Genomic DNA, 21,976 nt, shown 5'->3' on the forward strand with positions numbered 1-21,976 from the left:
CTCCGCCTCCTGGTAACCCGGGCGACCACCCGAAGCCCCACCCCCTCGCCCTTCTTGGTCTCTGCTCGGAGGCCCCGCCCCTGAAGCGGCCGCAAGTCCTGAAGCTCTCCTGCGGAGTAGGCGCGTGGGCTGGAGGCTCGAAAAGGCGCACCGCGGGGATGTGGTCGCGTTCCCGGACGCAGGCGATGGAGAGGGCGCTGGCGCTGCCGCGGCTGCCCCCGCACGACCCGGGGACTCCGGCGCTGTCGGTGGTGGACATGCACACGGGCGGCGAGCCCCTGCGCATCGTGGTGGCGGGGTGTCCGGAAGTGGTCGGCCCCACGCTGCTGGCCAAGCGGCGCTACATGCGCCAGCACCTTGACCACCTGCGACGAAGGCTCATGTTCGAGCCTCGGGGGCACCGGGACATGTACGGGGCTGTGTTGGTGCCTAGCGAGTTGCCGGACGCGCACCTGGGCGTCCTGTTCCTGCACAACGAGGGCTACAGCTCCATGTGCGGCCATGCAGTGCTGGCGCTGGGCCGCTTCGCCCTCGACTTCGGGCTGGTTCTCGCACCGCCGGCCGGCGCCCGCGAGGCGCGCGTCAACATCCACTGCCCGTGCGGTCTGGTGGCCGCCTTCGTGGAATGCGAGGGCGGCCGCAGTCGCGGCCCGGTGCGCTTCCACAGCGTCCCAGCCTTCGCGCTGGCCACAGGTAAATGGCGAGACCCTCCCAGGTCGGGGAAGCAACTAACTACACTAACCGTCTCTCTGGCCTGGAACTCACGCAGTGCAGTTAACCCACCCACGAGCCTTTGCGATTAATAAAAAGATAAAATCAATGCAAATGTGTGTTAGCATCTTAGCCTTGCAGATTTGTGCCGTGCATGCAGTTCGATTATCCCGCAGATTTCGTCTTGGTCTTGAGAGAGCCTTGAGGAGTACAGAATTTTGTGTCTCCCTTACTCAGCGCCTCATTCCCCACTGTCAGGCATTCCTAGAGATTTCACAGTTGGGTGAGTCTGAGGAAGGAAAGAGCAAAGAACAGCCGATGTACCAGGGTTCGTTGGCTGATTCAGAATACACCTACGAGGCGTTGCCCCCTGACAAGTTACTAAGCCCTGTCCTGTTTTTCTCACCTGTAAAAAGTGCCTTCCCCACTTCTTTGGGAAATAATTAAGAATGAACGAACTAAGCAGTTTCTAAACCCGGAAGATACAGATGTTGCTGCTCTTATTCTTTAAGAACAGGAACCAACATTGTGTGAGTCCAAATCCTGACAACCCCTTTAAGCTACACAACCTTAATCAAATTCCTAACCTCTCTGTGCCTATATTTTTTCATTTGTTATCTCACTGAGTTTTTGGTGAGGATTAAATGATAGTATGCAAAGCACTCAGAAATTTTAAAAATATATTTCTAGAGACAGAAAGACTGTAGGTATAACACCCAGTGCTCATCACAAGTGCCTCCTTAATACCCATCACCCGTTTAGTCTATCCCCCCACCTCCCCTCCAGCAACCCTCAGTGTGTCCTCTATCATTAAGAGTCTCTTATGGTTTGCCTCCCTTTTTTTTTCTTTCCCCTATGTTCATGTTTTGTTTTTTAAATTCCACATGAGTGAAATCATAGTGTTTTTCTCTGATTTTGCTTAGCATAATACACTCTAGGTCCATCCACATTGTTGGAAATGGCAAGATTTCATTCTTTTTGATGGCTGAGTAATATTCCATTATATATGTACATATATACACATATGACATCTTCTTTATACATTCACCAGTTGATGGACATTTGGGTTCTTTCCATAATTTGGCTATTGTTGATAATGCTGCTATAAATGCTGCATTGTATTAGATCTTGATCTTTCTTGAGGATTTGGATTCTAGCTTAGCCTAATTATGAATGAAACAGTAATAGCCCAGGCATTTGTCAGTCTTAGAGCAACCTCAGGCAGCTGAAACACACAGGTTGATGAAGAATTCCCCTGGAGGAACTGATGGCACTTTGCCCTCTAGGAGAGAACAGTGTCATATCCGGATTGGGAGGGCACTTGAGATAGACAGGAATTTGGTTAGGTTGCATCTCGAAAATCTGAGCAGTTAAAATAGTTTAGCTATCCAGTTTCTCCTTAGGCAACCCCAGCAGCAGATTGGAAGTGCTCTAGATTTGTGGGAAATGACAGCTAGCAGCAGGATCACCAACGACATCATAGCTCAGGGCTGGTTGGGTCAGGGCAGCCAATCTGTAAGCAGAGTTCCCGAGAGCAGGGCTGTGTGACTATACAATAATCAGTGGGCTGTAATGGTCACTTTGAGTCATAAAAAAGATCCTGGGGCACCTGGGTAGCTCAGTCTTTGGGCGTCTGCCTTCGGCTCAGGTCATGATCCCAGGGTCCTGGGATCGAGCCCCGCATTGGGCTCCCTGCTCCATGGGAAGCCTGCTTCTCCCTCTCCCACTCCCCCAGCTTGTGTTCCTGCTCTCGCGCTCTCTCTATCTGTCACATAAATAAATAAAATCTTTAAAAAAAGGGTGCCTGGGTGGCTCAGGTTGGTTAAGCAACTGCCTTCAGCTCAGGTCATGATCCTGGAGTCCCGGGATCGAGTCCCGCATCAGGCTCCCTGCTCAGTGGGGAGTCCGCTTCTCCCTCTCCCGCTCTCCCCTCTTGTGTACTCTCTCTCTCTCATTCTCTCTCAAATAAATAAAATCTTTAAAAAAAAAAAGGAGTCCCTCCATTAAAAAATAAAAAGAGCCTAAATTCTCTACTTTGAAAAATGCTAAAACAGTGGACTGACAAGTGTTCAAGATCACTGCTCTGTCCCATCTCCATCTTGATGACCTTGCAAAAGAGATTCCACACCTCAAGGTCATCATCTGCAAAATGAAGATGACAACAGTACCCACCCACCTCAGAAGATTGCTGAGTTTATTTCCATTCCACTCTGCTAAAATGAAAACTTTGTTTTATTACTGTATTCAAGTGCTAGAACAATTTGTTGAATGAGTAAGTGAATGAATGAAACTGGGAGAAGAATATGGTGATTAGCAAATGTAAATATCCTATTAAAAACCCTATTCCCTTTGGAAATTAAATTTTTGGCCTTACTATTAACATTAAGGTATTTCTGATTTGTGCCACACACTCCCCACACATTATCACATGGAATTCACACAGCAATCCTTTCGGGCGGGGAGAGCAGTTCCATGTTACACATGAGGACACCAAAGCCACTTAGCTTAGCTTTCCAACTTCCATCTACTTCCTCATTCTCCTTTCATTAAGTCTGATTTTTATGTTGCACCAGCATCAAGATAAAGACATGTTTCACTCATAGTTGCTCTTAAGCTCCACAGGCATATTTTACTTTCTTGATTATAAACTTGCTCTGTTTTGACACATCATGTGTTAAAAGGGCTCTGTGGGCCAGCCTGGAACTGATAGCATACTGATTGGTATCTTTGTATGAGTCAGTGTGCAAACTCAGGCATATAAGCCATATTTTATTTTTCAGAATTTCTGAATTTGAGGCCCCATTCTGCCTTGTTGACTTGCCTAGCCTCATCTGTCTACATGCTGTCCCCTTTCCTGATACATGTGTAGCAAAGGTTTCTTTGAAGAGCCAAGGCTTTGGAGAGGAGGGCCTTTTAGTCATCAGCCTGCATGGTCAACCAGTGAAGCATCTTCTGCCCCTGGCCATGTGGCCCCTGTCCCTGCCTCTCCTCCTCTTTGCTACCTCTCTCACACCCTATAGCCTCCCTGTAGTGCTGTGGGGAAGTCAGCACACGTCCTCTGCACTCCAGACCTGCCACTTCTTTTCTCGGTCCAGAGGAAATTTCTTTATTGACCAAGAGAAATATGGTGACCCTTCAGGCCAACACACCTCTTTCTCCCCAGATCTTAGGTTTCCATAAAACCTGCTTTCTCCCCTGCCATACATCTCCCCCAGAGGCAGTGATCACCAAGCCAGCTTGAACTGGGGAGGAGGAAAAGGAAAATGCAAGAAGGGGTAAAACAGTTTGAATATCCTAAAATATCATCTAGCCCCATTCCTTTGGAAATATGAATTTAGGATTTCAAACAACTGACCTTCAGGTGAAACTCTGGTTAAGTTGAGGACTTAGAATACTCAAAACCCAGATACAAAATGATACTGTAAACATCAGTGATTCCATAGGGCTTTATTCTGAGTATTTGCCTGTAGGATGCTTTCATGAAATGAAAATACATAGATGAATGAGTATATATAACTTACATAGAAAAATCTTTTTTTCATTTTGTTTTGACATTATAGCTGAAGAAAGCCAATTTGTGAATAGGATCCAAAATCATATATTAAACGATTCCTAGTAGGGACGCCTGGGTGGCTCAGTAGGTTAAGTGTCTGGCTTCGGCTCAGGTCATGATCCCAGGGTTCTGGGATCAAGCCCTGCAAGGAACCTGCTTCTCCCTCTGCCTGCCGCTCCCCCTGCTTGTGCTCTCTCTTGCTTTCTCTCTCTGACAAATAAATAAATAAAATCTTTAAACAATTCCTAGGAGTAGTATGAGAGGGGACTTTCATTTTCTGCCCTTGTTTTCACACATTGATGTCCCAGGATTTCCCCTCTCTCTGCCTCTATGACGTTTTCTAGCAAAGATCCTCAAAGTAGTTAACAAAATAAGTTTATACAATTTAAGAAAAACATGGCATTAGATGTTCTAAAATTTATGCGAGTATCATTAAATTAAAAATAGATGCACTCAGCTAAACGCCTATTATTTTTTGATGCTTACTCATTTCAAAAATGCTTCATTCCTTTCTATGATAGGAAAATGTACCCCTCCACCAAAATATACATATTAAATATGCTCTGAATTGTACTGCCAAAATACTATTAAAAAACTTTTCTTTTTTTTTTTTTAAGATTTTACTTATTTGACAGAGAGAGAGACAGCAAGAGAGGGAACACAGCAGGGAAAGTGGGAGAGGGAGAAGCAGGCTTCCTGCAGAGCAGGGAGCCTTAAGTGGGGCTCCATCCCAGGACCCTGGGATCATGACCTGAGCTGGAGGCAGATGCTTAACGACTGAGCCACCCAGGCGCCCCAACAAACTTATTTTCAAACACATCTTTTTTAGATCTCTTAGTGGATGTTCCTGGTCATGGAAAGATGGTGGTAGACATTGCATATGGTGGAGCATTTTATGCATTTGTTAGTGCTGAAAAGTTCGCACTTGACGTTTGTTCCGCAAAGACAAGGGATCTTGTGGATGCAGCGAGTGCAGTGACAGAAGCAGTCAAAGCTCAGGTCAGTACAAACACTGCTTTCATCACATGTGCCCTCCTCTGCGGCATGGAGGGAATATAAATTATACGTCTACACAGACAGTTAAATATCTACATATTTAAATTATTAGTAGGACTAAAAATAAGGTACTGGTTACAATCTCGGGCTCTATAGCAAGACTATCTAGGAGTCCCAGTTTTGCCACTTGTAAGTTTTGCAACCTTGAATGAGTTACATAACCTTCCTGTTGTGCAATGGGAATTACAAAATACCTGTTTCATAGGGTGTTATGAGAATGAAGTAAGTCAAGGGGTGCCTGGGTGGCTCAGTCATTAAGCGTCGGCCTTCGGCTCAGGTCATGATCCCAGGGTCCTGGGATCGAGTCCCGCATCGGGCTCCCTGCTCCGCTGGAAGCCTGCTTCTCCCTCTCCCACTCCCCTGCTTGTGTTCCCTCTCTTGCTGTGTCTATCTCTGTCAAATAAATAATAAAATCTTTAAAAAAAAAAAAAAGAATGAAGTAAGTCAATACGTTCAAAGGACTTAGAATAATGCTGACCTATAATAAATGATCAATAAGTAACTTATTAACTTTAATTATATACATACTAGTATAATTTGTGGTTATTTACACATATAGAAAATGTATCAAACAGTATTTCACTAATTTGAAATGCATACTTTGCTATATGTGGTCATTCTGCAAAACTTGCAAATAATGAATGTCAGTTATAGCTCACAAAATAGATTTCATTAAATCTGTTCAGACTTTCTCTTATTTCACAGAGAACATTAATTCCTAATTAGTAAAATTTTCTTATATTGCTAAGAAGTTACTTACGTAACTACTCAAGTCAGTCTAGTTTTGGCTTAGGAAAACTTCTGATAAAATCAGTTTGGATAATAAATATGTCTAGAATATTCTTTCATTTCTAGCACAAGTCTGCCATTTTACATTGGGACCTGTAAATAAAACTCATATACAGTATTTGAATGTTTTAGCATATGAGAATTTAATCACTATTCTAAGTAAAAAATAACTTGTGAAAGATAGTGCCTAATATACTTGTACTAATAATTACTATGAGCCTATTTAACATACCTGAGACTTTAACATAATTTGTAACTTAAACAAGATGAAAATATATACTTTATTCCTGTTCTAAATTGTCATTTATCTAGGACTGTCAATACCAATAGCTAGAATTAGTTTATCATAGCAACTTCTGAGGTTCTGAATTTATATCAATTTTCTATTCACTAAGCAGCTTATAGTTTGAGCTAAAATTTCACATGAAATAACTTTATTTTTAATGAGATCAAGAGAAAAAGGCATAGTTTTCTTAAAAGGAGTAATTTTGAACTTCTCATTAAAGTGTAAACTTCTTACCAAGGTGCGAAGGGGTGGACTCCGAGGGGGGAGGGATTCTGAGAGAAATAGGAGAAAACCACGTATGAGATGACGATATATAGCATCATCTATTAGTGCTGAATCAGGCAGCAGAACTACTTTGTTAACCGCTGACCATTCACACCGCTGATGCAGATTTAGGGAAAGGCCATTTTGGTGGGGGCTGAAGTTAGTACACATTCATCCTCATTCATTTATTCTTTTTTTTTAAGTTTTTATTTAAATTCCAGTTAGTTAACACACAGTGTAATATTAGTTTCAGGTGTATTCCTTCTTTTAACAAACATTTACCAGAACTTAGTGAGTTGCACACGATGCTGTTAGATGCTAGAGACTCCAGGAAAGAACAAACCCGACTTCCAGGAGCTCAGTCTGGTGGGGGAAGAATACCATGAAGAGTGTGAGGTAATGATGCTGTGGTGGGGGTGTGGCATGGGGGCTTTCAGAGGATGCAGAACAAAGATCCAGCAGGAAGACCGCTTAAACTTGGCTTTCGATGGACTCTGGATTTTAAGAACCCAAATCTATTCACTTGCTTCAGATGACAGGTAAGTAGCAGTGGAATGTACTAATTGTAAGGATGCACATGGAAGTAAGATTATAGTTTGAGAGCTAACAGACGTCACAGAAAATGAGGAAAAGTTAACCTAGACCTCCCGAGAAGAGCAGGAAGCACTGCACACTTGGGCCTGACCTCGATTTACCACAGATGTGACTTAGCGACCATGCCAGTGCGTGCTTCTCTGAGTGTATGTGCTGCTTTTTGTAGTACCAGCTGACTTCATCCTTTACAGATTTTTTTTTTTTTTATCCAACCGTTCTCTTACCCAATAGCTTCTGCATTCTTATAACTTTGGCTTGCTCAAAATTCTCTTTTGAGAGCTCAGTGAAGAAACTTACCTAACACCCAAATCAGGCCTCTTCAGTTTCCAAAGTAACACACTTACAAAGAAGCAACTAAGGGTGTCACTCATCCTCACAGCCTTCCCACAGCCTCTTCCAAGGCCTTGTTTCTGCCCATGGTATTAACTTCGGCTCTAGGTGTTCATTGTCTGGTTCTCCTACCTTATCCCCTTCAAGCTCCTCAGGGGGAGCACAGGACTGCCTTAGCCTGTCCTGTTGGAACAGCTGTGGCCAGTCTGAGGTCAGTGCTTCAAAGAGTGTGAGCGTTTGGTGTGTGTGTGTGTGTAAAATAGCATTTGGAGTGTGTGTGTGTGTGTGTGTATAAAATAGCATTTGGAGTGTGTGTGTGTGTGTGTGTGTGTGTGTGTGTGTGTATAAAATAGCGTTTGGAGTGTGTGTGTATATATAATAGGACTGTTCCTTTAGTAGAGGCTATATGCAGGACAAATTCCTTAGAAAGGACTCAAAGTATGATAAGAATCCTAACTTCCAATGAAACTATGTTTATTCATCTAGACAAAGACATCATTTACTGCCTTGACCCAAAAGGTGTTTTAAAAATGACAGAGTGAAAAGTTATGACTCAGAGTACCCCATCTATATTATTTATAAAGATAAATTTGAATCAAAATATTTATTTTACGTGTAATCTTACATGACAATTTATATTACATGATAATTTTATTTGTCATTTGCAGTTTAAAATTAATCATCCTGAGAGTGAAGACCTTTCCTTTCTGTACGGAACTATATTAACAGATGGAAAAGACACTTATAGCGAGGAGCCAACCGCCAACATCTGCGTGTTTGCAGATGAACAGGTATTAAAACTGTAACGTTTGGCACAAAAGCCAGACAGTATGGAACTGGAACACGGTGAACACTCTTATCTTCATTTACTCTGGAACAGGTGGACAGAAGTCCTACTGGCTCAGGAGTGACGGCCCGAATTGCCTTACAGTACCACAAAGGGCTTCTAGAACTGAACCAGACCAGAGCCTTTAAAAGCAGTGCAACTGGCTCAGTACTCATGGGGAAGGCTGTGAGGGTGAGTGACACTGCTAGCGTCCTCTTTGTAAGTCTGTTACTTTGGAAACTGAAGAGGCCTGAGCTGAATGTTGGGTACGTTTCTTCACTCAGCTCTCGAAAGAGAATTTTAAAGCAGGCCTGTAAAAACTTCTGTTCAGCTAGGATATCGGTTCTCAAAGTGTGGTTTGGAACCCCTGGGGGTCCCCAAGGTCCTTTCCAAGGGTCCACAAGGTTAAAACTTAGTATGCATTAACATTAAGATATTATTTGCTTTTCACTTTTATTGTCTCACGAGTGTACCGTGGACTCTCTAGAGGCTACGCGATAGGTGATAAGCCAACCGACTGAATGCAGAAGCAGATACGAGAATCTAGCTGTCTTCTGTAAAACCAAACATTAAGGAGGTGTGCAAAAATGTAAAACACATGCCATTTTCCTCATAAAAATTGTTTTGTTTTGGCAAATTCAGTTATTTTCCCAAAATATGTTTGGGTTAACATATAATGGGTTTATTATTTTTTACTTTTATTATTTTTTAAAAAATAATTTATTTATATGACAGAGAGAGAGACAGCGAGAGAGGGAACACAAGCAGGGGGAGTGGGAGAGGGAGAAGCAGGCTTCCCACTGAGCTGGGAGCCTGATGCGGGGCTGGATCCCAGGACCCTGGGATCATGACCTGAGCCGCAGGCTGATGCTTAACGACTAAGCCACACAGGCGCCCCTGGTTTATTATTTTTTAATGAATTAATGAACAAATGCCTTTAATTCCCAATATAGTAAATATTAATAGATATAACCTACATAAACAAAAACTTTTAGATGCTCAAATCTTTTTATTTTATTTTATTTATTTGCTAGGGAGAGAGAGAGAGAGAGAGAGCACAAGCTAGCGGGGAGAGGCAGAGGGAGAAGCAGGTTCCCCGCAGAGCAGGGAGCCCGATGCGGGACTCAATCCCAGGACCCTGGGATCATGACCTGAGCTGAAGGCAAATGCTTAATCAACTGAGCCACCCAGGAGCCCTTAGATGCTCAAATCTTAAGGCATAAAGGAGTCCTGAAACCAAAAAGGTCGAGAACCACTAACTTAGGGTTTGGATTTTTTTTGTTTTTATTCTATAGGAGAGTTTCATTTTTTATAATAGGATGTGAAAGTCCTGAAAAGTTGTGAAAAATAAAACTTTTGTAATAGAATCAAGTTTTAAATGTGCTAACAGAAATAAATAGTAAATTCTATTTACTAATAAATAGTAGTAAATGAAATCTACACTAAGTAAATTTAGTGAATGAATTTAGCAGATACATTTACCAAATGAATCTATTCATAGAGTCCTTTAACAAGACAAAAAAAATCTATCCTAATATAGACTTTTATATCCTAATATAGCTTGAAGTTTGGTTTTTCTGAATATTGAATTTTCTTTTAAGTTAGGGATTCTTATTTAATATAGTGATCTTATGAGATACCAAACCATTTATGTCATATGTAAAAATTTGGAACACATTGTCTTCAAGTCTGAGATTGAAGATAAAATAATCTACAACATTTATTGGGTGCTTCACTGTATAGTTCCAAGCTAAGTACTTTATACATACCTTCTCGGGGCACCTGGGTAGCTCGGTCAGTTAAGTGTCCAACTCTTGATTTCAGCTCAGGTCTTGATCTCAGGGTTCTGAGACTGAGCCCCACATTGGGCTCTGAGTTGGGCATGGAGCCTACTTAAGATTCCCTTTCTCCCTCGCCCTCTCCCTCTGTGTGTGTGTCGCTGTTTCTAAAATAAATAAATAAATACAGTAAAATAAAATAAATATATACATACCATTTTAATCCTCATAAGAATCTTGGCAGGTCAGCCCTGTTATTATCCTTTTTAAACAGATGATAAAATGGGGAATTAGGAGTTTAGGTAATTTGCCAGAGGTGAATATCAAAGCCAGACTCTGAATGTGGTCCTCTCTGTGTAGACCCTACACTGTTAAGCACTACTATATTGTTATTAGACAAAGCAAGTTTTCAATGAGGCTTTTATTACAGCAGCTTTATAAAAAGATAATGAAATTACTGTATCCTAATCTAATAACTGATATCTTATCATAAGATTTATTCTCATGTTTAAAAATTAAGAAATAAGGGGCAGTTGGGTGGCTCGGTTGGCTGAGTGTCCAACTCTTGGTTTCGGCTCAGGTCAGAATCCTGGGGTTCTGAGATCAAGCACTGCCCACCTATGCTCCATGCCCAGCAGGGAGTCTGCTTCTCTCCCTCTCTGTCTGCCCCTCCCCATTCATGCTCGCGCGCACGTGGGCGCGCAGTCTCTCTCTAACAAATAAATACACCTTAAAAAAATTAAGAAATAGGGGCACCTGGGTGGCTCAGTCGTTAAGCGTCTGCCTTCGGCTCAGGTCATGATCCCAGGGTCCTAGGATCGAGCCCTGCATTGGGCTCCCTGCTCTGCAGGAAGCCTGCTTCTCCCTCTCCCACTCCCCCTGCTTGTGTTCCCTCTCTCGCTGTCTCTCTCTCTCTCTGTCAAATAAATAAATAAAATATTTTTAAAAATTTAAGAAGTAAAAAGGATACTCTGTAGTTAAGATTTGGAGTTATTTCTTTTATAGTTAATAATCATACTTGACAGGACATCTTAACTCTCACCACACACCTTCCCTCTCTGTCCGGACTCCTCCAAGCTCTCGGATGGTACCATCTCAGTCTCTTTCACTTCCATGTACGGGTCTCCAGCATTTCATCCTTAGTTTCCTTCTCTCTTTTTTTTTTTTTTTAAGATTTTATTTATTTATTTCACAGAGAGGGATAGCGAGAGCAGGAACACAAGCAACGGGAGCGGGAGAGGGAGAAGCAGGCTTCCCAGCGAGCAGGGAGCCCGATGCGGGGCTCGATCCCAGGACCCGGGGATCATGACCTGAGCCGAAGGCAGACGCTTAACGACTGAGCCACCCAGGTGCCCCTTTAGTTTCCTTCTCATCTCTTCTACATTTTGATGCCATGGGGCAATTTCACCAACTTTTGAGACTCCAACTCCCAGCCACCCACTGATGATGACTCCTGAACCTTCATCCCTCCCATGCCTACTGTGTGTGCCTCTCTCCTAACACTCGTACTCCCAATGTCTACCAAACTCATCTTGAAATGACTGTCTCAGAGATATATCATCTCGTTAAAAAGCTCTTCCTTCCTCCGTAAATGTGCTCCTCCCATCTCATTCCCTATCTTGGTTAATGGGAGCCCCTGCTTTGCTCCCCAACTAGGAACGATGCTCACATTGAACTCATTCCTACTCCTCACCTCCCACGTACACCAGTCCCCAGGCCTGCCAATTCTCTCTGCCGGGTACCTCTGTTATGTTCTTCTCCATCCTCCCTAAAAACTGCCCTGGTGACTCTAGAGTTCATCAATGAATGAAGGTTACCTCTAAAGAAGTTTCTAGGTTTCTAGTTGCTTTCCTCTCTGACTTGTCCTCATTTTACAGCTAAAGTTACCTAAAACACAAATCTGATCATGTCACTCTCCTTAAAAACCTTCCATTACCTACAAGATTAAGCCTTGGGTTTTCTTTAAAAGGATAAAAATCAAGTGCTCGCTTCGGCAGCACATATACTAAAAGGATAAAAATCAAGAATATGACTCTAGGCCAGACACAACGTAAATGCGGTATTTTGATATTATATTCCTTTCATCTTTTCTCAGGAAGCAAAATGTGGGGATTTTAAAGCTGTTATAGTGGAAGTGTCTGGACAAGCCCATTACACAGGTACAGCAAGTTTTATAGTGGAAGATGACGACCCACTGAAGGATGGATTCCTTCTCAAGTGACTTCAGTACTTGTCAGGGTTTTCTCTGAATTATGTGGAAAACGATATCTAAATTGTACAACTTCCTTTCTTTCTAAAGTAGTATGCTGTAACTAAATATAATCATTATACCTCATATTTACACATGTAATTGGTATAAATGTCACCTATGTCTAACTTACAAAATGCTGAAAATTCAGAATATTTTTCTAGTTATTAACATATCAGGTAAAATTAATATCTTAGTCCTGTTACTTTTAAAATGTTACTCTATGCTACTTACTGTAATATTTTGTTTTAGATGCTCTTTGAATAATAGCTTGAATTGTAGCCCTCACAACAATGACTCTTACAAGTTCATTATTTTAGTCTTCCAGTTTTTGAGTAAGATAATGTCCTCTCTCTGAGCAGGATGTAAGGGAGATGGATTATTATAAGGTACTAAACACATAGCCTGGGAAGGACTGGGGTGGGTCAGCTTCTTGGAACAGATGTTATAGCTGTTACCAGGATGTTCTCTGTTGCTGCAAAGTCCAGCTGCTACTCCAAGGTAACTGAAGTGCCATAAGCTGATGTGAGAAGACCAATGAATAATCAGACTTCTGTTACATCTTTAAGGCGTTTATAAAAGGGATTGTTGACTGCATTATAAACACAGTGGAAATCAATGAATTACTAGAGTAGGGTGAGTCTCCTGCACTACCAACTACATGCCAGGTAGATTTAAAGCCCGAAAGAAATGTTAACTATTAATTCTTGCTACTTAATTATCTGTGAACCTGTTAAAAATAGAATTTGGTCGGGGCACCTGGGTCGCTCAGTTGGTTAAGTGTCTGATTCTTGGTTTTGGCTCAGGTCATAATCTCACGGTCGTGAGATCGAGCCCTGAGTCAGGCTCAGCGTGGAGTCTGCTTGAGATTCTTTCTCCCTCTTTGCTCTTCCCTGCCCCTGTGCTCTCTTGCGCTCTCTTCCCTAAAATAAATAAATGAAATCTTTGAAAATAAATTAACAAAATAAAATTTGATCATTTTTCAGTCACTATAAAATGAGGTATTAAAAAGTTATTCAATATGTGATGCTCTCAATAGTCAGTAGACTCTTGTGAAATTTTTTTTTCTAAGCATACAGAAACTGAAGTAATTAATTTTAACTCATTTTGTCATCTGGTTCTTAAGTCTGTGATTGAATTACCAGACCAAAATGAAAGATTTATAGCTTTATAACTTTATAGTTAATGTTCTTGATTTTCCTATTATACAAAAACTAATGTTTTCCACTCATTTTCTATAAAATTCTGTGGTAAAGAAATCACTTACCTTCAAAAAAAACGAAACTATCACTAGCTTACTATGACAAGAAATTTTCTACACATTAGAGAGATTTGCTGTGCTTTCTTTTTAAAATGAAAATAGAGGGGTACCTGGGTGTCTCAGTTAAGCATCTGCCTTTGGCTCAGGTCATGATCCTAGGGTCCTGGGATGGAGCCCTGCACCAGGCTCCCACCTCAGTGGGGAACCTGCTTCTCCCTCTCCCACTCTCCCTGCTTGTGCTCCCTCTCTTGCTGTCAAATAAATAAATAAAATCTTTTTAAATAAATAAATTAATTAAATGAGAATAGAACTACTGTTTTCTCTCCAAATTTCACAAGTCATATTAACTTATCTACTTTAAAAAGTAGGCATTGCCTATATCTTCCTAAATTCTAATCCAAACCAGAGCCAAACCCTTGCAGTAATATTCACGCCTTCTGTACTTCACCGCCTCTCCTGGAGTCAACACTAGGGAAATTAACTACCCCCCCCCACCTCCATGTGTCTAACCAGTCACAAAGCCCCGCTGAGTCTACCTTCTAAATATTGCTCACAACTATCCCTTGCCATCCTTGGTAAGGGTTTTGCCTCATTAATTAACCTCTTTCAAGCCAACCTCTTTCCCTCACTGATCTCTTAGCTCTAGATACTTAAATGCGCTCATCATAAACAAAATGACGCAAACATCCTCTGTCTGCCTTCCTTCTCTAGCTTGCTGTCACCCCTGTTTCCTTCCCTTTGTAGTCAAATTTCTACATTCCTGACTCTCTGTTCATCGGATACATTTTCTCGTCTTCCCATTTGTTATTTGACTATTGTCATTTGGTTTCTACCTCATTATTTGTTGGAAATTATGCTTGATCTAACTGCCAGATCTAACAGCCCCCTGAGGGTTTATGCAATCCACAGTGGATGCTGCTGTGGACTCCTGGCAGCCAAGTGTGGTTCATGTTAGAGCAAGTATCTACATGCCCTTGGTGCTGGGTCAGCCATAGAGACACTCACAGAAGCCCTCAAGGTCACGAGGTTAGTACTCAGTCCCCATTAGTACCCACCAGTGCTGCAATTGTGTGGGCCCAGGGCCATCTCCTCTTCACCATGAAGTTGCAATGAGTTTGGCTCCAAGTCCTCTAGACTCCAAAAGAGTTGGGGCACCCTTCTCTTCAACTCCTAAAACCCACAAATTCCATACCATCCCTCTTTAGGACAATGTTTCTCATACGTGTGGGTATGAATACCTGGGGATCTTAAACTGCAGATTCTCATTTATTAGGAATGGGGTGGGGCAGTTCTAGCAAGCTCCCAGGTGATGCTGATGTTACTAGTAGGACTGCATCTGAGTAGCAAAACTTTCTAAACAATCTATTTTAGTTACCCATTTGGGTTCAGGCTTTACAGGTGAGCCGTCTCCTTTTTGCTCGAAAATACGTAAGGAGCCTGTGAGCTCTCAGCCGCGAGGTGACCTCATGGTCACAGCAACTTTCCTTCTTCAGAAGAGGCTGAGGAAATTACCTTACTTTGAAAAGCAAAACAAAATGAAAACCAAAAACACAAGACCGCTGACTTCTCAATTGGCCAGTGTGCCTCATTAAATACGTCACTCTAACCTGCCTGGCTTTTTTCCCTTTACCTGCTTAACTTTTTCTACTCCCTAGCATTCCACCCGTGGTTCTTCTCTCTCTTCACTCAATACCCTGTCCCTAGTCATCACATGCATGCTCATGCTTTTCTCTCTTGTAGAGAGAGGCTGAAAACTTACAAATCCCTAAATCCTAAGGTTCAGAGCCATACTGCAGGTCCACTACTTGGTGTGCAAGTCAAACTCATCCGCCCCCTAGAATACTCCTGTATTCTCTAACCTGATGAATGGACCACCATCCTGCAAGGTGGGAACTTGTGATTTATCCTTGGCTTCTTGTTCATGCCCTTTCATCTCGTCTGTTGATGCTCCTGAGGCAGATGTCTGTGGATTCGCCTGGCATCATTCCTTTCTCCTTCCTTTATCAACAACACTCACCTTTTCCTGTGGAAAACTACCCATCCCCTGCATGCAGCCTTGCTGGGACTGCCAGACTTTCTCTCCCTGGACCTGGGATCTTGAGAGAAATGACATAAGGTCTGAAAAATGGCTGAAGTGGACTTACTCCAATAGCGCTTTAAAGAGATCACCCTCCATTTGTTTCTGCTTCTTGACCTGCTATCTCTGCCCTGACTTCTCTTGTTCTTGGGGCTAGCTGTTAGATTATCCTTTTGTAATGCGAACTCCCCCTATCCCTCCAATAAATCCCTTTTTTGCTTAAGTGAGACAGGATATGGTTTATATCCAAAGACCCCAATCCATATATTACCTCCTTAAAAATCTCTTCTTCTTCACTAAGCCTTAATTCAGACTCTTTCTCCTCTGGGCTATTACAATGCCTTTTCTTAACTGGTCTCCTGGTTGCCAGAGTCTCCTCCCACGGTCATTCAAAAATAGGTTTTGTGTATCGAAAACTGCTAAGTGTTAAGGATCTAGTAACATGCCAACCAGACAAAGTTCTAGTCTTCACAAAGCCTACAGTCTACAGTGAGAGGCAGGTAATGATTCATCACAAAAATGTAATTATAGACAGTGTTGATGTGCTACAAGCCGAGGAAGGCTTCCTCTGAGAAACTAACATTCATGTGGAGACAGGAATGCAAGGGAATGCAGGGAAGGCGGGGGAATGGAGCTCTCTAGGCAGAGGGGACAGCAAGTGCAAATGCCCTATGAGGGGCGGTTTAAAAAACTCACGAAAGGCCACTGTCACTAGACTGGGGCAAAAAGAAGGAACGGGGCCCCAAATGAGACCAGAAAGGAAGCAGATGTCAGCTCACACAGTGCCTTGTAGGAAATATTAAGGATTGAGGTCCTTATCCTAAGTTAAAAGGAGAAAGTCATTAGAGGGGTTTAAGTAAGTGACTGGCATGACCAAATTTATTTTGTTGAAAGGCATTCTGCTGAGCGTGTAGAGTAGGGGCTGGATGCGGGGAGACCAGTTCAGAGTGGTAGCAGTAGTGTAAAGAAGAGAGGGTGAGAGCTAAGATTCAGGTGGAAGGTGAAGGGATGGAGGAAGTGAATGGGTAGAAAGACACTTAACAAGTAAAACCCCTAAGTCTTGGTGAAAAATTGGACATGGGCTGGTGGTGAGGAAGAGGAATTAATCTAGAAAGAAGCCTAAGTTTTCGCCTTATAAGCTAGATGGAAGATAGTGCCATTTTCTGAGATACAAACGGTTGAGGACCAAGGGTTTTTAGGAATAGTGGATCATGAATTCCCGTTTTGGTCATGTTGAGTTTGAGCTGCTTTTGCACATTCAGGGGAGATGCCAAGTAACAAGCAATAGGGCTTGAGGCTAGAGATATAATATGGAGTCATGAATATATAGTTTTCAAAGCTCTGGGTGTGAGTGAGATGAGGGAGGAAGTTCAGAGCTGCTGAGGACCAGGCCTCGATGGACTCTAGCATTTAGAGGCAGATGATGGGGGTGAACATGCAGGGGACACTGAGGCAAACAAGGCCAGCAGAAAACCAGGAGAGTGTGAGGTCAATCTTATCTTCCTGAACCATACCTGATCACTGCCTTCCCATGCTTCAACTCCTTCAATGACTAGTGCCATTACCCCATCTGCCCCTGATGCAGTTCAATCTCTGTAACATGGCATGTGAGGCCTTCATAAGAGCACCCCAGTCAACTTTTATCATTTATTTCTCTCTTCACTCCCTCACTAACCTCACTCACCAGTACCCAAGAGTCAAGGACTTAGGCACTGACCTTCAGACTTGGCACAGGAATCAGATGTCCTTCCCTGTCTTCTCTTTTTGGAGAGTCCAATGTCACCGCTTGCGTGAAGTCTTCATCAGCTACCCTAGGAAGAGTCAGTCACCCCTATAGAATCTCATTATATTTCTAAACAACACTTATGACATTGTCCTATATTTGTGTTTGCCTAAAACTGTAAGCTTCTTTGGGCTGAGATCCTTATTTGTTATCTCTGAAAACCTAGCACAGAGATTTGCTAAATAAATTCATCTATTATATATTTTTGTCTTAATTCAGTGGTTCTCAGTTGTGGTCATCCTGCCTCCCTCCAGGGACATTTTTAGTTGTCACTAGTTGGCATGTTGTGGTTAGAGGCTAGAGATACTGCTAAACATCTAATAATGCATTCCTATAATGCATTAATTTACCACCTTAAATAAACTTCTATTTATACTGCAAATTTCCAGTAAGATATTTTTCCTCACAGAAATAAGCATCCAGGGTGCCTGGGTGGCTCAGTTGGTTAAGCAACTGCCTTCGGCTCAGGTCATGATCCTGGAGTCCCGGGATCGAGTCCCGCATCGGGCTCCCTGCTCAGCAGGGAGTCTGCTTCTCCCTCTGACCCTCTTCCCTCTCGTGCTCTCTCTCATTCTCTCTCTCTCAAATAAAAAAATAAAATCTTTAAAAAAAAAAAAAGAAAGAAGCATCCAAAGCACTAGTATCAGTGGTTCTAAGATCTGCAAGTATACTGGTCATTCTTTAGAGCAGTGTTTCTCAAACTATACTGTGCATCAGAATCACTTGCAGGGTGTGTGGCTGGGCCCCACCCATAGATTTCAGATTCAGTATATTTGGGGTCGGGCCTGAGAATCCGCATTTCTAACAAGGTCCCAGGTAATGCTAATGCTGCTGGTGCAGGGTCCACACTTTGAAAACCGTGGTTTTAAAGAACCTAAGGATTTATCACATTTTTCCCCATTAGAGGCTCTGCTCAGAAACTTGAGATGCAGCTTCCCTGGGCAGGAAGGACCTATCTGTTCCTGAACCTCCTAGCCAGATACGTGGAGCTGCATCAGTGGTGACTCCCTGGCTGGTAGCACTTGAGACTCAAAACACACTACATTCCAGATAACTGAGGAAGGATGCCAGGAGGGCAAGGAACCAATTGTTCCCTACCCCTGCCCCCCCCCGCCCCCCGCCATGTGTGAACCCGTTATGGTCCTGAGGTCTAGGCCCTTGAAATTAAGATGACATGCTGCCTCCAAGATCCATATCCTTGCTCCTCAGAGCGCCTGTATCAGATCTGTGGGGTTTAGTTTCATGGGCCCATCCCCAGTAATCCTAGGAGTCAGCCAGTGAATGTGCATTTTAATAAGCTCACTACCTCAGTGGTTCTCAAAGTGCAGTCCTCGGACCGGCAGTATCATCACTACCTACGAACTTGTTAGAAATGCAAATTCTGCGACAGGACCCCAGATCTACGGGATCTGAAACTCGGGTTGGGCCCAGTCACTTGTTTTAACAAGCCCTCTACCTGATTCTGTTGCATGCTCAAGTTTGAGAACACCTGGTTCATGTTATTCTGCCCCTAAAGTTTAAATCTCCGGATTTGAACTGTTTTTCACTTCAGGTTCTAGATCCCTTTCCTACCTGCATGTGCCAGAAACGTCAACAGGAAGCACAACCAAGGCCTCCCTGTAGGACATTTGTAACCAACTAAGGCAGCTTGAGAGCGAACCCTTGTTGAATTTGGTCATTTCTATGACGGCCGGCCCCGCTTTCCCTGGCCCTCATATAAATGAGGTCTCCGAGAGGGTCGACCTGACCCCCTCTGAAGCCCGGACCCCCTGGCTGGACAACCTCGGGGAGAGTTGATGTGGACCCGCTCTTCGGAGGGTACTGGGTCGGCGTCCCGCCCCGCGCTCCTGCGTAAACACCGTTCCCTCGGCAACGCCTGGAACGCACGTCAAAGGATCCGCGGGGTCCGGGGCGACCGCCGAGCCCGTCTCCAGGCAGAGGCTTCTCACCCCAGCCCGAGCCACCCCCCACCCCCGCTCGGGCTTGCGGCCGCCTCCCCCGGTGCGGGATGAACACAGCCGCGGCCGCCGCGGGGCCCCATGGAGGAGCAGCCGCCGCCGCCGATCCGCCCGCCAGCGAGAATGGCCTTGTTGGGCAGCCCACACCCCGGAGCCCCCTCCGCGGCCGCCGCACCTGGCGGGACTTCCTCCGCCGCGACAGCGGCGGCCGTGCTCTCCTTCGGCACCGTGGCGACCGCGGCGGCCGCGGCGCTGGGGAACCAGAGCGACGGGAGCGGAGGCGGCAGCACTGGCGCCTCGGCTGGCGGCGGCCTGGGTGGGCCCCGGGCGGCGGGGGCGGCGGGGAGGCCGCCGCAGGACCCCGAGGCGGCGCCGCTGCTGTCGCACGGGGCGGCGGTGGCGGCCCAGGCGCTCGTGCTCCTGCTCATCTTCCTGCTGTCTAGCTTGGGCAACTGCGCGGTGATGGGGGTGATCGTGAAGCACCGGCAGCTCCGCACCGTCACCAACGCCTTCATCCTGTCCCTGTCCCTGTCGGATCTGCTCACGGCGCTGCTCTGCCTGCCCGCCGCCTTCCTGGACCTCTTCACGCCGCCGGAGGGCTCGGCCCCCGCCGCCGCCGCCTCCCCGGCCGCGGGGCCCTGGCGCGGCTTCTGCGCCGCCAGCCGCTTCTTCAGCTCGTGCTTCGGCATCGTGTCCACGCTCAGCGTGGCCCTCATCTCGCTGGACCGCTACTGCGCCATCGTGCGGCCGCCGCGGGAGAAGATCGGTCGCCGCCGGGCCCTGCAGCTGCTGGCCGGCGCCTGGCTGGCGGCCCTGGGCTTCTCCTTGCCCTGGGAGCTGCTCCGCGCGCCCCGCGAGCCCCCGGCGGCACAGAGCTTCCACGGCTGCCTGTACCGGACGTCCCCGGACCCCGCGCAGCTGGGCGCGGCCTACAGCGTGGGGCTGGTGGTGGCCTGCTACCTGCTGCCCTTCCTGCTCATGTGCTTCTGCCACTATCACATCTGCAAGACGGTGCGCCTGTGCGACGTGCGCGTGCGACCCCTGACCACGTACGCGCGCGTGCTGCGCTTCTTCAGCGAGGTGCGCACGGCCACCACCGTGCTGATCATGATCGTCTTCGTCATCGGCTGCTGGGGGCCCTACTGCTTCCTGGTGCTGCTGGCCGCGGCCCGGCAGGCCCAGGCCACGCAAGCCCCCTCGCTCCTCAACGTGGTGGCTGTGTGGTTGACCTGGGCCAACGGGGCCATCAACCCTGTCATCTATGCCATTCGCAACCCCAACATTTCGATGCTCCTGGGACGCAACCGGGAAGAGGGCTACCGGACTAGGAATGTGGACGCCTTCCTGCCCAGCCAGGGCCCCCGGCTGCAGGCCAGAAGCCGCAATCGCCTTCGAAACCGCTATGCCAACCGGCTGGGAGCCTGCAGCAGGATGTCTTCTTCCAACCCGGCCAACGGGATGGGAGGGGATGTGGCTATGTGGGCCCGAAAAAATCCAGTTGTGCTTTTCTGCAGGGAGGGACCCCCAGGGCCTGTGACAGCAGCGGTCAAACAACCTAAATCCCAAGCGGGGGATACCAGCCTCTAAGAAGGGTCGGGATGCATAGCTTGTGAAGGCAAATTTTCACCTGCTCCGTTTAATGATGCAGGATTCCGGGGAGAATCGTGTATTTCATAAAGCCAGACATTTAAAAAAAGAGACGGAGGGGGAGGCTTACCACTTACCCCCAAACGACATACAAGACAATGTGCCCTTCTTCAAAAGTGCCAAATGTAAAATGCAAAATTAAAACAGTATCAAACCACACAACCAAGCATTGTGAACTGTAAGTGCCAAAAATGACAAAAATAGAATTCACAATTACTGATAAGCTCATATTACAGGAATCACACTGTGAAACGAACAAACAAAATCAATGAATGTAACCAGGATTTGTTCAAATACATAGCGTTTCAGGAAAGAATGGAGACCTTCAGAATTACTTGAAGGCCCCTCCAAATCACCAGCATCCAACAAAACTGGAGATTGTTAGAACTCGCACCTTTGACACATGCTTTGGGTGCTCAGGTTAGAAACGAAAAATTCTTATCTTTACACACTTTGGTGCACTTCCTCCCACCCCATGACCCTGTAACATTTGTGGGAAATTTTATATTCATATCCCATTTTAAACCATTTTAGGATTTTGAATTGTGTCTTACTACCAGAAAATCAACCATCTGAAGGGCAAAGAGAAGTATGAACATAAAGAAATGTGGCTGTTTAAAAACATATTCCAAGATTATACTTTAAAAATTAATGCCCCTCATTCTACTGCCAAAATTATCTGCCTTGGGAAACTTTAAAGCTTTCCCCTTACCCTCACCTGCTACTTTTGTTTCTAATCATTCAGGGGATGCTGTTCTCAGAGTATTTTCATATACAAAAAAAAAAAAAAAAAAAAAAACTTTCGTAGTAGAAAA

General features: G+C 44.9%; 2 protein-coding genes across 3 annotated transcripts; both read left to right on the forward strand.

Annotated features, from left to right (window-relative positions):
• On the forward strand, positions 1 to 17,758 carry L3HYPDH (trans-L-3-hydroxyproline dehydratase). Of its 2 annotated transcripts, XM_088024577.1 has the most exons (6): positions 1 to 693; positions 5,094 to 5,263; positions 8,252 to 8,374; positions 8,464 to 8,601; positions 11,383 to 11,536; positions 12,283 to 12,334. In XM_088024577.1, exons 1-5 carry the CDS (start codon positions 159 to 161, stop codon positions 11,494 to 11,496), a joined length of 1,080 nt encoding a protein of 359 aa, XP_087880703.1. In that variant the 5' UTR covers positions 1 to 158; the 3' UTR covers positions 11,497 to 11,536; positions 12,283 to 12,334. The 2 variants fall into 2 exon arrangements, with proteins under 2 accessions (XP_087880703.1, XP_027969115.2); XM_028113314.2 differs by lacking the exon at positions 11,383 to 11,536 and having other exon boundaries at positions 10 to 693; positions 12,283 to 17,758.
• A 1,837-nt stretch (positions 17,759 to 19,595) lies between these two features.
• GPR135 (G protein-coupled receptor 135) lies at positions 19,596 to 21,529 on the forward strand. The gene has a single exon (XM_028113204.2). It carries the CDS (start codon positions 19,596 to 19,598, stop codon positions 21,099 to 21,101), a length of 1,506 nt encoding a protein of 501 aa, XP_027969005.2. The 3' UTR covers positions 21,102 to 21,529.
• The last annotated feature ends 447 nt before the right edge of the window (positions 21,530 to 21,976 follow it).

The sequence above is a fragment of the Eumetopias jubatus genome, unplaced genomic scaffold (assembly GCF_037043125.1).
Source record: "Eumetopias jubatus isolate StellerSeaLion01/CBP00866 unplaced genomic scaffold, mEumJub1_p1.0 scaffold_7, whole genome shotgun sequence".
Classification (NCBI taxonomy): Eukaryota; Metazoa; Chordata; class Mammalia; order Carnivora; family Otariidae; genus Eumetopias; species Eumetopias jubatus.